Raw genomic sequence first — 14,658 nt, forward strand, 5'->3', positions numbered from 1 at the left:
TTGAAGTAAAATTATTAGATGTATACACTTTTAAAATATTTCTATTTTCTTGGTAAATTGACTCATCAATAGAAATGTCCCATTTTATCTCTAGTAAGACTTTTGCTTTAAAGTCTACTTCTTGTTTGATATTGGTACAGCGATTAGCACCTTTCTTTTGGTTAGTGTTTGAATGCAGTATCTTTTTTCCATACTTGTATTTTAAATTTCCTGGATTCTGGTAGTTGTATCTCAAGTAAGTATTACATGATTAATTTTAAAAATTCTAGTCAAGAATCTTTGTGTTGTGTCCACTTGCATGTAATATAATTACTGGTGTATTTGGGCTTACATCTGTCATGATCCTATGTGTTATCTATTTGTCTTGCCTATTTATATTCTTTTTCCCTTGCCTTCTTTGAGATTAATCAACAATTTTATTTATTTATTTATTTATTTTGCGGTACGCGGGCCTCTCACTGTTCTGGTCTCTCCCGCTGCGGAGCACAGGCCCCGGACGCGCAGGCTCAGCGGCCATGGCTCACGGGCCCAGCCGCTCCGCGGCATGCGGGATTTTCCCGGACCGGGGCACGTACCCGCGTCCCCTGCATCGGCAGGCGGACTCTCAACCACTGCGCCACCAGGGAAGCCCTAATCAACAATTTTTATTTCTCCATTTTACTTTTTGTTAATTTGTTAGTTATATTCCTCTTTTACTCTAGCGATTACAACATGCACCCTTGGTTTATTAGAACCTAATATAAATTAGTACTTCTACAATCTCTCTGAGAATGTATTTAGTTCCTAACTTTAGGCATTATTATCTTTTCTTACAGTTAATATTCATTTACATTTACCTTCAGATTTACACTTTCCATGGCTCTTCATTTCTTCCTAAACTGTTTTTTCCTTGTGCCTGAGAACTCCTTTTAGTATTTTTTGTTTGAGTATGTGGGCAATGAATTCTCTCATTTTTGTTTGTCTGGAAATGTCTTCACATTGTCTTTGTTTTTGAAAGTTATACTTCCAAGATATTTCATTACCTTCTGGCTTTATGTTGAGAAGTTAAACCTCAGTCTATTTGTTGTTTATTTGAATATAATGTTTTTTCCCCTTTTTTCGATTTTTCTCTTTTTCTTTGCTTTTGTTAGGTACTATGATGTCCCCAGGTATACTTTTCTTTGTAGTTTTTGTTGTCTGTGGTGCTCCTTTAATGCATGATTTGATTATTCATGAGGGTTGGAAAATTCTTGACCACTCTTTCTTTAAATATAGCCTTTGTTCCATCATCTCTTATTTCATTTTGAGACTCAGATATGTGTATGTTAGGCCTTTTTTCCCATATCAGATATGATTCCTAGGCTCTTTGCTGTATCTTCTATAATTTTGTTTCCCTCCATGTTTCAGCCTTCATGTTTTCTACTTATGTAGCTTTCACTAACTCCCATTTCAGTGTATCCAAGCTGCTAGGTACTTCATGTAAGTGGAATCATAAGATATTTGCCCTGTGCCTGGCTTATCTCACTTAGCATGATGTCTTCAGTGTTCCTCCATGATGTAGTGTATGTCAACATTTCTTTTCTCTGTAATGCTGAGTAATATTCTATTGTATGTATACACCACATTTTGTTTATCCATTTATCTGTCAATGGACATTTAGGTTGCTTTCAGCTTTTGGCTATTGTGAATAATGCTGCTATGGACATCAGTGTACACATATTTGAGTCCCTTCTTTCAATTATTTTGGGTATACACCCAGAAGTGGAATTGCTGGATCATATTGTAATTCAATGTTTACTTTTTAAAAAATAATTAATTAATTAATTTTTGGCTGTGTTGGGTCTTCGTTTCTGTGCGAGGGCTCTCGAGCGAAAGCGGCAAGTGGGGGCCACTCTTCATTGCAGTGCGCAGGCCTCTCACTGCCGCGGCCTCTCTTGCTGCGGAGCACAGGCTCCATACGCACAGGCTCAGTAGTTGTGGCTCACGGGCCCAGTTGCTCCACGGCATGTGGGATCCTCCCTGGACCAGGGCTCGAACCCGTGTCCCCTGCATTGGCAGGCAGATTCTCAACCACTGTGCCACCAGGGAAACCCTATGTTCACTTTTTTGAGGAACCACCATACTGTTTCCTACAGTGGCTGCAACATTTTACATTCCCATCAGCATTGTGCAAGTGTTCCAACTTCTCCACTTCCTCACCAACAATATTATTTCCTTACTTCCTTCCATCCCTCCTTCCTTTCTTTCTTAAATAATGGCTATCCTGGGCTTCCCTGGTGGTGCAGTGGTTGAGAGTCCGCCTGCCGATGCAGGGGACACGGGTTCGTGCCCCAGTCCAGGAAGATCCCACATGCTGCGGAGCGGCTGGGCCCGTGAGCCATGGCCGCTGAGCCTGCGCGTCCGGAGCCTGTGCTCTGCAACGGGAGAGGCCACAACAGTGAGAGGCCCGCGTACCGCAAAAAAAAATAAATAAATAATGGCTATCCTAATGATCAGTGATGTTGAACATCTTTTTATGTGCTTTTTGACTATCTATATACCATCTCTGGAGAAATGTCTATTCAAACCATTTGGCCAATTAAAAAATCTGGTTAGTTTTTGCTGTTGTTGAGTTGTAGGGGTTCTTTATATATTCTGGATATCAATCCCTTATCTGATATACGATTTTCAAATATTTTCTCCCATTCCATTGATTGCATTTTCATTCTGTTAATAGTGTCCTTTGATGCACAAAAGTTTTTAATTTTGATGAAGTCCAATTTATCTATTTTTTCTTTTGTTTCCTATGCTTATGTTGTCATATCCAAGAAATCACTGACAAATCCAATTGCATGAAGATTTCCTTAATGTTTTCTTCTAAGAGTTTTGTAGTTTTCCTCTTATGTTTAGGGAAGTCCCCTTTGATCCACTTTGAGTTAATTTTTGTATATGATGTAAGGCAATGGTCAACCTTCATTCTTTTGTATGTTGATATACAGTTTTCCCGATACCATTTACTGAGAAAACTGTCTTTTACCCATTGAATGGTCTTGACACCCTTGTTGAAAATCATTTGACCATTTATGGGTGGGTTTATTTCTGGGCTCTCTATACTATTCCATTGGTTTATACATTTGTCTTTATGCAAGTATCACACTGTTTCTATTACTGTAGCTTTGTAAGTTTTGAAATCAGGAAGTGTGAGATTTCCAACTTTGTTCTTTCTCAAGATTGTTTTGACTATTGAGGGTCCCTTGATATCCCATATCAGTTTAAGGATGGATTTTTCTGTTTCTGAAAAAAATTGTGGGGGTTTTGATAGGGATTTCACTGAATCTGTAGATTTCTTTGGGTAGTATTAAACATGGGATATCTTTTCACTTATTGGTGTCTAATTTCTTCCAGAATGTTTTGTAGTTTCTAGTGTTGTTGCCTTGGTTAAATTTATTCTTAAGTATTTTATTATTTTTGATGCTATTTTAAATGGAATTGCTTTCTTAATTTATTTTTCAGATTGTTTATTGTTAGTGTATTAAAACACAACTGATTTCTGCCTATTGATTTTGTATCCTACAACTTTTCTGAATTGATTTATTAGTTCTAACAAGTTGTGTGTGTGTGTGTAATTTTAAGGATTTTCTGCATATAAGATCATGTTATCTACAAAGAGAGATAATTTTACTTCCTGTTTTCCAATTTCAAGGCCTTTTATTTATTTTTCTTGCCAGTTGCTCTGGCTAGGAATTCCAGTACTACGTTAAAGTGGCAAAAGCAGGCATTCTTGTGAGGAAAAGTTTTCAGTATTTCACCTCTGAGTAGATGTTAACTGTGAGTTTTATTTATATGGACTTTATTATGTTGAGGTACTTTCCTTTACTATGTTGAAGTACTATTCCTGGATTGTTGAGTGTGTTTTTAACTTTTTAATCATGAAAAGGTGTTGAATTTTGTCAAAAAAAATTTTTTTCTGCACCAATTGGGATGATCATGTGGTTTTTATCCTTTACTCTGTTAATATGATGTATTACATTGATTGACCCATCCTTGAATTTCAGAAATAAATCCCACTTGGTCATGGTGTATAATCCTGTTAATATGTTGTTGAAGTCTGTTTGGTAATTTTTTTTTTTTTTTTTTTTTTTTTTTACTGCTGTGGCCTCTCCTGTTGCGGAGCACAGGCTCCGGATGCGCAGGCTCAGCGCCCATGGCTCACAGGCCCAGCCGCTCCGCAGCATGTAGGATCTTCCTGGACCGGGGCGCGAACCCGTGTCCCCTGCATCGGCAGGCGGACTCTCAACCACTGCGCCACCAGGGAAGCCCTGTTTGGTAATATTTTGCTGAGGGTTTTTGCATCAATATTTATAGGAGATACTGGTGTGTAGATTTCTTTTCTTGTAGTGTCTTTGTCTGGCTTTGGTGTCAGGTTAATTCTGGCCTCATCAAATGAGTTTGAAAACATTCCCTCCTCTTTAATTTTTTGAAGGAGTTTGAGAAGGATTGGTGTTTCTTCTTTAAATGTTTGGTAGAATTCACCAGCGGAGCCATCTGGTCCTGGGCTTTTCTTTGTTGGGAATCTCCTTACTAGCTATAGTTCTATTCAGGTTTCCTATTTTTTGATGATTCACTTGGTAGGTTGCATGATTCTAGGAATTTGTCCAGTTTATCCAATTTGTTGGTGTACAACTGTTCCTAGTGCTCTCTTATAATCCTTTTTATTTCTATAATATTCACAATAATGTGCCCTCTTTCATTTCTGACTTTAGTTATTTTGAGATTATAGGTTTTTGGAAAGAATATACAGAGCTGAAGTGACCTTATTACATCATACCAAGTGGTTCATGATATCCACATATCACTGGTGCTGTTAAACTTTAAGCAGTGCTTCTCTGGCAGGTGTAATTTTTGCCCTCAGGGGACATTTAGCAATGTCCATTTTTGGTTGTTGTAACTGGTGGGGCAGGGGGAGGATTGCTACTGGTATTTAGTGGAGAAAGGCCAGGAATGATACTTAAAATCCTATAAGCAGAAAAAATAGCCCCCATCCCCAACAAAGAATTATCTGGTCCCAAATGTCAATAGTACTGAGGTTAAGAAAACTTAGGTTAAAGTAGTTTTTGCCAGGTTTCTCCACTGTGGTTACTATTTTTCCCTTCCCATACTCTATTCCTTGGAAGCAAGTCAACAGGTCCAGCCTCTTCTAGGAGTGGGAGGTGGGGATTAAACTCCACATCCTGAGGGGGGAAAATCTACATATATTATTTGAAATTCTTCTATAAGGAAGATTTGTCTCTTCTGCCATATTTATTTATATCAGTATGGACCCATGTATATTTATTTGGCCTTGGGAATACTTTCACGTTGGCTCCTATGTTCCTTTGACCTGCTCCCAGTGTTTTGTTTCTTGAGTTCTTGCTTACTTTCTGATGCTATAACATGCTCCTGGCTCATCTTGTATTTTCCCTGCCCTAGCCCTAGAATCAGCCATTTCTCAAAGGAGCACTGGTTCCTTTAATTTGTAGAATGCTATCTACAAACCATGATCTAGGTATGCCTATTGATACTGGAGTATCATTGCCCTGGGTCCTCTCAGAGAACAGAGCTATGTTATATATGTATGTATATGTGATATATATATATATATATATATATATATATGTTTACTAATCCATGTATACACACATTCTATAACTGTTTCTGGTCTATCCATCTGTGTGGGTGTGTAAATGTATATTAATGTCTATGACTCTAATGATTCTGGTAGTTTTTGATTTGAACACTGGACATTGTGCATGAAAAGTTATAGTCTCTGGATGAGGTTGTCATTCTCCAGACAGGATTCACCCTCTTCTCTTCTTGTTGGCAGCTAGATTAGGAGTAGATAACTTAATTCACTAAAAGGCTGACCTGACTTGAGATTGCATTTCAGACTTTTTTTAGACTTGGTTCACACATATTTCATTCTTATTCTGAGGGTATATATAGCCTTTTAATGTTTATCCTGAAATTGTGGGGTGTTTATAAGAACACCTCCTACTTGGCATGTCTTGTATTCCCAATTTTTATCCACTATCAAAGTGAGTCTGCTGAATTCCACTTAACCTTCCAGTGTCCTTTGGTTAGATTTCTTGGCCTTTTGCCCTGCCAGTTTGAGAATCAGCAAATAAATGCCTGGGGGAAATCAACTGACATAAAATGTCAGGTCCAATTCTCTGTGTTTCTCTTCCCATTTTACTCTGTATATTTCACTACTGTTTAAATTTTTACAGTAGGTAGTGTTATTTTTTTAACTCAGAAATGACCTAGTGAGCAAGTAGATTTAGAAAACTGGAGGAGAGTGAGGAGTGTAGGATAGCAACCAGTTATTTTATCTGGATGGCAAGGTGTTTAGTAGGGGATTCAGGAGGAAGATATCATGGGTGTGTGTCAACTTCATGAATTTGAGTTTACCTGTAGGACACTAGATAGTAACGTGTAGTAAGCAGTTGGCTCTTAACGTTTATTCTCAGGAAAGATGGCTAACCTTCAGATATAAATTTGATCATCTTATTTTTTCTTCTTCACTTTTAAAATTCCCTGGGCTTCCCTTGGTGGCGCAGTGGTTGAGAGTCCGCCTGCCGATGCAGGGGACACGGGTTCATGCCCCGGTCTGGGAAGATCCCACATGCCGCGGAGCGGCTGGGCCCGTGAGCCATGGCCGCTGAGCCTGCATGTCTGGAGCCTGTGCTCCACAACGGGAGAGGCCACAACAGTGAGAGGCCTGCGTAACGCAAAAAAAAAAAAAAAAAAAAAAAAAAAAAAAAAATTCCCTAAGGAACAGACGATAATTGATTGTACGCTTTTTTTCCCTACTCACTTCTCAACCTATCATCATGTCTATGCATTTTAGCTCCTGTACTTCTGGACCTTGTGATTTTATTTCCAGACTTCCCAAATAGTTTTCCTTTCTGCTCCTCCTTTTAATTTTAGACTCTTCTGAAAGCAGGAAGATGATCATGCCATTCCCTGGTTGAGAGATCTTAATGGCTTCTCATTACCTTGAGAATAAAATGCAGAAATATGAAATCTATTCCAACCATACCTAGTACTTTTCTGTTTTACACATAACACTAAACCCCAGAAAGTTGAAGTGTCTGCTTGTTTAGCATCACATTTCTTATATTTTTAATTTTTAAAAAAATTTATTTATTTTTGTCTGCGTTGGGTCCTCGTTACTGTGTGTGGACTTTCTCTAGCTGTGGCGAGCGGGGCCTACTCTTCGCTGCGATGTATGGGTTTCTCATTGCAGTGGCTTCTCGTTGTGGAGCACAGGCTCTAGGTGCACGGGCTCTAAGCGCACGAGCTTCAGTAGTTGTGACACACAGGCTCAGTAGTTGTGGCTTGAGAGCTCTAGAGTGCAGCCTCAGTAGCTGTGGCACATGGGCTTAGTTGCTTCCCAGCATGTGGGATCTTCCCGGACCAGGGCTCAAACCCATGTCCCCTGCATTGGCAGGCGGATTCTTAACCACTGAGCCACCAGGGAAGCCCTAGCATCACATTTCTTAACTGTCTTTTCTCCTTCATTTTAATTTCCACTTTATTCTTACTCTTTTAAGTACATGCTTCAGTCATTATTTTCCTAAACACTTAAGCATGAGGGCAGGAATCATTTTTTCTTCAGCAGCACTCAGTACAGTGCCTGACACTGAATATTTATTGAATTAATGACTAAGCACCATACTCGACATCACTTCTTATATTTTCTTGCTTCTGTGCCTTTGTTGATTATTCCCTCTGCCTTTATGCCTCTACTCCCATCCTTCAAAACTCAAATCTCAGGAGCTCCACAAAGCTTTTCCTTTTCTTTCCAATCAGAATTGAACCCTACCTCCTGTGAGCTCTTATAAGTGTCTTGCCTAACTTTATGATTATATTGAGCCATATATTTTCTGTATACATCAGCCTTTATCACTGTACAGTACATGTTTTTTGGGGACAGTATATTCTTCGTGTATACTACAAAACCTAAAAAAATGCCTTGCACATAATAATTTAACAATGTATGTTAAATTAAAATATTAACTGGATAATTATGGGGGATAGTCAAAGTAAATGACAGTAGCAGGATTTTAACAAATGGTTAATACCACAAAGACAATTTTTCTTATTTTTAAAAACTATTTGTTTTTCAGTTGAAAACATTGTGTACACATGGCATATTATCAATATATATGTCAGAAATCAACAAACAAAACAAAGTCTGATGAATGTTGCCATTAAAAAAAAGATCAATAGGTCTTTTTATTTTTAGACAGAATATGCAATATCAATTAGTCATGTGGGTGTTACTTTAGCTAACATTTTTGTTCAATCTATAGATGACAGACAGGATAAACATAGTAGTAGAGAAATATTCACACTTTAACATATGGAATTATTTTTTAAAAAATTGTTTCACATATTTAGAAACTGTAATTAAATGGTAGTGTTGAAGAAGTAATTCCAAACCACTAAAGTTTATGGATGGGCTACATTATTAAGAGCAAAATAAATTCATGTTTGCTGTGAACACCACAGGAACTTGAAAACTCATGCTCACTAGGAAGACCAAAACTTGGCCACCCCCACAAAAAAAAGGATATTTCAGAAAATGGGGCACTAGAGTTATGCAGTTAATAAGTTTAATTCCAGAATAGCATAGCATGTTCACACAGAGGGAATTTAATAACTAATGTTTGCATAAGGTAGGATTCTCCAGCTTTCAGGAGATAAGTGGTATGCAAATTATCAGAGTGAATGCCAATTAAGATATGGGAAGGGTTTAAATTTTCCCTACATTCGCTAAAATAACTTCTGTGATATGCAATAGGTGATCTGGGCTCACAAAAGGTTTGAGATTATAACACTAATATATTTCCTTCTGATTGCACACAACACCACACTGGTTTTTACAATATCTGATAAGGTTCTGCATTAATTTGGTTAGACATTTCTTATAATGATAAAACTTTCCTCTTGTGCAGTGTTTGAATAAAAGACTAGAGCTTTTCTTACATTACAGCAGATAGAATTTTTTTCCATTGTTTCTGACATTCAGTAAAAATTTTTTCACATTGAGAGTTTTTCCAACAACTCACAGGATTCCTCCTCAGAATTTTTCTTTAGTAATGTCTGAGCTCTGAGTTAAACTTTCATTATAAAAATTGAATTAATATGTTTTCTCCCTAGTGTGTGTGGTCTTTTTTAATGTAGCACAAGAGTTGAGCATTGATTAAAACCTTTTTCATAATCATCCATAGCGTTCATAAGATTTTTTTCTGGCAGAGTGTCTCTGGTACTGAATAAAGTTGGTGTATACACTAAAGGTTTTCCCATATTCATCACATTTAGAGTGTCTTCCCCAGAATGGACTTTCTCATGATTAATAAGATCAGAGAGTTGGCTAAAATTTCTGCTGCACTGAACACACCTGTGGGGTTTCTCTCCAATGTGGATTCCCTGGTGTTCAGTAAGATCAGTGCATGCGCTAAAGGCTTTCCCAGACACATCACATTTATATGGATTTTCATTAGTGTGGATTCTTTGATGGTTAATAAGATCAGAGCGTCGACTAAAGCTTTTGCCACATTGATCACATGGATATGGTTTCTCCCCAGTGTGGATCCTCTTATGTAGGACAAGAGCTGAGCACTGACTGAAAGCCTTCCCACATTCATTACATTTATATGGTTTTTCCCCAGTGTGGATCCTCTGGTGCTTGATAAGGTCGGAGTTCTGACTGAAACTTTTGCTGCACTGTGTGCATGGATATGGTTTTTCTCCAGTGTGAATTCTCTGATGAAGAATAAGGTCAGAACTCTGACTGAAGGCTTTCTCACAACAATCACAATGATAGGGTTTTTCCCCAGAGTGTACTCTCTGATGTTTAGTGAGGTCTGAGCTTTGACTAAAACTTTTATTGCACTGATTACATGCATACGGTTTCTCTCCAGTGTGTATTCTCTGATGTTTCACAAGGTCTGAACGACGACTAAAACTTTTAGTACAATCGCTACATGGATAGGGTTTCTCTCCAGTGTGGATTCTCTGATGCAGAATAAGGTTTGAGCTTTGACTAAAGGTTTTCCCACACTCATCACATTCATAGGGTTTCTCACCTGTATGAATTCTATGATGTTTAATAAGGTCTGACCTTCGACTAAACATTTTATTGCACTGGTTACATGGGTAAGGCTTCTCTCCAGTGTGAATTCGTTGATGATTAACAAGATCTGAAAGTCTACTGAAGGTTTTGCTACACTGATTACATGGATAGGGTTTCTCTCCAGTGTGAATTCTCTGATGCAGAATAAGGACTGAGCTCTGATTAAAAGCTTTCCCACATTCATTACATTTATAGGGTTTCTCTCCAGTGTGGATCCTTCGATGTTTAATAAGGTCTGAGTTCTGACTGAAACTTTTGCTACACTGATTACATGGATATGGTTTCTCTCCAGTGTGGATTCTCTGATGTAGAATAAGATCTGAGCTCTGACTGAAGGCTTTTCCACACACATCACATTTATATGGTTTCTCACCAGTATGGATTCTTTGATGTTTTATAACATCAGAACTCTGACTAAAATGTTTGTTACACTGGTTACATGTATAAGGCTTCTCTCCAGTATGTATTCTTTGATGTTTAACCAGGTCTGAGCGCTGGCTAAAACTTTTACTACAATGACTGCACTGATAGGGTTTTTCTCCTGTATGTATTCTCTGATGTATAATAAGATCAGAGCTCTGACTGAAGGCTTTCCCACATTCGTCACATTTGTAAGGTTTTTCACCAGTGTGGACTCTTTGATGTTTAATAAGGTCTGAGCTCCGACGGAAACTTTTAATACACCAATTACAAGGATAGGGTTTCTCCCCAGTATGAATTCTCTGATGCAGAACCAGGGCTGAGCTCACATTAAAGGCCTTTCCACACTTATCACATTCATAGGGTTTCTCCCAATGGGTTCTTTGATGCCTAATAAGGCCTGTACTACAAGCAAAGTTTTGCCCACATTCATCACAGTTATATTGTCTTCTTTTGAAGAGGTTCTGATCCTTTTCATTGAATTTATCCCCAAATCCACAGAATTCCCTGCATTCAGAATCCTGGAGAACATCATCTCTGGGGTTACCAGACTCTTCAGTCAATGGTTCAATTTTTGCTGTAATTTCCTCCTCGGAAGCCAGCTCTCCAACCTTGGCCTTAGTCTCACCATCTAGAACAATAAAATATAAATGGAATATGTTCTCCATACTGTAAGAAAGTTTCAGGTGAAATATATTAGTATTTTCCTATGAAAATACTGAAAATTATCTTCTAAGAGGGAAACTAAGAAGAATCAACAAGTAATGGATAATCGTTTATTGAAGTGGCTTATCAGATATGTTCTGTATATGTCTGTCACAGGAGATCTGGGAATACTGAAACCTAATTACAGTGATTAGGAAAGTTTGACTATATTAGAGCTAATACATAAACAACTTACTGACATATATAAAGTAGGCAGTATGAATGAATACTTGGGTGAAGGAGTGGGGGAGAAGGTGAAAGGGAGGGAGAGGAGGAGGAGGCAGTGGCAGCCAGGCTGTCACTGTGAGTGTATACCAACCAGGCTGGTCACATGTTGTCATTAGTGGAAAGAAAGAAGCATCAAGCTCAGGAATGGTTAGAAAAGAAGCCTGAATTTTCAAAAAGAGGTCTACATAGTCCTCCACCTCTTTTGCCCTGATTATTAGAAAGAAGTGGCCTAGAAAACATGATCCTTTGGGGAACAGCCATATTCAGTGACCAAACTTCCTTACTAAGGTATGTGGACCAGAAAAAGGTTAGGGAGGTAGGATCAGAAATCTCTTTTGAGTTGATTTTTGAGGAGATTATTCCTCTGCTCAACAATACCAGAGGCCTGTAATGGTAGAGAACATGGGAGCTCCATTGAAATTCTTGAGACTATCAGTCCATTATTAAGTGGTGTTTACTATAAAAGGCACACCATTCTCAGACTGCAAATGGTCTAGAGAGCTGAAAACATGACAAAGATTAATTTCAAGGGCTAAAGTCCAAAATCCCAAGCCTCCAAGTGGAGGCTTATCCTCTTTGCCAAAGGCAAAGGGTACTGGAAAAAGTAAAGTATTGCGGTAAATCTAAATGTGTATGTACTGAATGATATAAGCAATATGAAAGTCTCATGGATTTTACAATATATATGTAGAGTTAAAATATATGGCAAAAATAGCACAAGAGGAGGGAGGTAAATAGAACTATAATATTACAAGGTCTTTGGGTTATCCTAGAAATAATAAATTAAGATAAACTGTAATAAATCAAATGTGTATGTTGTAACTTCGAAGGCAGCCTTTTTCAACTAGGGTTCCACAAAAAAATAAAAAGAAAATAATTTGCCTATTTTCTTAATTCTCCCAAAGATGGTAGATAGCAAGTAAATCAATAGATGTACAGAAGAAACATTAATATGTAACTTACAGTGGATGCCTCAGAGCATTTTGGCTTAATTCTCTCACAGAATCACATTTGAGAAAGGCTGCTATTAGGTGACAATTAAATAACAATAAAAGGATGTATAAACAATAAGCTAATAGAGAAAAAAACAGAAAAATAAAAAACTTGATAACATAATTAAATTAGGCACAAAGGGAGAAAAAAGAAAAACAAAAAAGAAACAAAATATGGGAAAATAACAAAAAATAAGATGGTACATTTAAATCCAAATATCAACTATGTTACATGTAAATTAACTACTTCAATAAAAAGCAAAGAAAGACCAACAGCTAACATCATACTTAATGGTTAAACATTAAATGCTTTTGTCCTAGGAACAAGGGAGGAAAATAAGGATGCCCTCTCTTAACTACTTTTATTCAATATTGTACAACTTTTACTCAATATTCATAGTAAATGCAATATGACATGAAAAATAAATGAGGCATACAAGAAGTCAAACTGTCTTATAGACTATGCAGTCACGTATACAGAAAATACTAAAGTGTCTTTAAAAAGTTATTAGAACTTGTAAATGGTTTTATTAGTGCAATACACAAAACCTGATTGTATTTCTGTATACTAGCAATGAACAATTAGAACCTAAAATTAAAAACAATTTTTTTCAATTGCACCAAAAAAATGAAATAATTAGAAACAAATTCAATGAAATATGTGCAGTATCTGCATAATGAAAACTACAAAATGTTGCTGAGAGAAATTAAAGATCTAATAAATAGAAATATATGCCATCATTTACGTATAGGAAGATTTAATATTGTTAAAGTGATGAAATTCTCCCCAAATTGATCTATGGATTCAATGCAACCCCAATCAAAATCTCAGCAGGGCTCTTCATAGAAACTGACAAACCGATTCTAAACGTTGTGTAGAAAGGCAGAGAAGGGTATAAACAATTTTGAAAAAGAAGAACAAAATTAGAGAGCTTATACTCCCTGATTTCAAGCTTTACTACAAAGCTACAGTAATCAAGGCAGCGAGGTACTGGCATAGGATAGACATATCCATTAATGGAATAGAACAGAGTCTATAAATAGATCCAAACATATATGTACAACTGACCTTCAACAAAGTTGCCCATATAATTCAAGGGTGAAAGGGTAGTCTCTTTTCAAAAAAAGTGTTACAACTGGATATCATGATAACAAAAATTAACTCTGACTCTTTCCTTATGCTATACACAAAAATTAACTAGAAATGTAATATAAACCTAAATATAAAAGCTAAAACTATAATACTTCTAGAAGAAAGCAAAGCATAGATGACTAAAATTAATGCACAGAACTGAGAAAACAAATTTGTGTTGTTTAAGCCACCTAGTCTGTGGTTTTCTTATAGCCCTAGCAGGCAAATACAGCATGTTTTTTAACTTTATACATTTATGGAATCATACCACACGTATTCTGTGACTTGTTTTTTTACTCAACATTATGTTTGGAAGATTCATCCACAGTCATGTGTGTAGCTGTAGTCCACTCATGTTCACTATTATAGTGTGACATACACCACAAGTGATTTATCCATTCTTCAATGGATAAGAACATTTTGCTATTTCAAACAATGCTGATATGAATATGCTGGTACGTCTATCTTGATACACATATCCAAATGTTTCTCTAGGTTATATAAATTTAGGATCAGAACTGTTAGGTCTTCAACTAGACTTTTCCAAAGTGGTTAAGCCAATTCACACTTCCATCAGGTGTATATAGTTCACATTGCTCTATATTCTAACCAACATCAAGTCTATTCTCTTTTTAACCCAATGCAATCAGGCTTTTATCTCCGTAACTCCATCAAAACTGCACTTATTAAAGTCCCTAATATGCTTTATCTTGACAAATCCAGTGGTCAATTTTCAATCTTATTCTTGATTTGTTTGACATAGTTGACTACTCTCTTAAATCATTTGCTTTCTTCCTGCTAACTTACCTTTCTCCTGCTCTCCATACAACAGTCAGAGTGATCTTTACATGTTATCCTGTGTAAAGAGTTCCAATGGTTTCCCATTTCACTGGGAATAAATTCTAAGTCCTTACCGTGACTTAGAAGGTTCCATATGATCTGGTCCCTTTCTTTCTCTCTGCCCTCATTTCATTCTAAACCACCCCTATCACATGTCTACCCCAGGCTTATTACTCTGTTCCTGCTATATCTATGGGCCTCTG

At 37.1% G+C, this 14,658-nt stretch overlaps 2 protein-coding genes across 6 annotated transcripts in view; one reads left to right on the forward strand and one right to left on the reverse strand.

Annotated features, from left to right (window-relative positions):
• ZNF24 (zinc finger protein 24) overlaps window positions 1-14,658 on the forward strand; it is a 38,767-nt gene that overhangs the window by 19,461 nt on the left and 4,648 nt on the right. The gene's annotated exons all lie outside the window — the stretch shown is intronic.
• LOC132504228 (zinc finger protein 271) overlaps window positions 8,381-14,658 on the reverse strand; it is a 50,942-nt gene continuing 44,664 nt past the window's right edge. For 4 of the 5 annotated variants that reach the window (XM_060121411.1, XM_060121410.1, XM_060121409.1 and 1 more), the window contains exon 3: window positions 8,381-11,189. In XM_060121411.1, coding sequence (XP_059977394.1) covers window positions 9,178-11,189 — 2,012 coding nt within the window. In that variant the 3' untranslated portion in view covers window positions 8,381-9,177. The remainder of the gene's footprint in view (window positions 11,190-14,658) is intronic. The other variant, XM_060121412.1, reaches the window with a different exon arrangement.

This window comes from Lagenorhynchus albirostris, chromosome 14, assembly GCF_949774975.1.
Source record: "Lagenorhynchus albirostris chromosome 14, mLagAlb1.1, whole genome shotgun sequence".
Taxonomy (NCBI): domain Eukaryota; kingdom Metazoa; phylum Chordata; class Mammalia; order Artiodactyla; family Delphinidae; genus Lagenorhynchus; species Lagenorhynchus albirostris.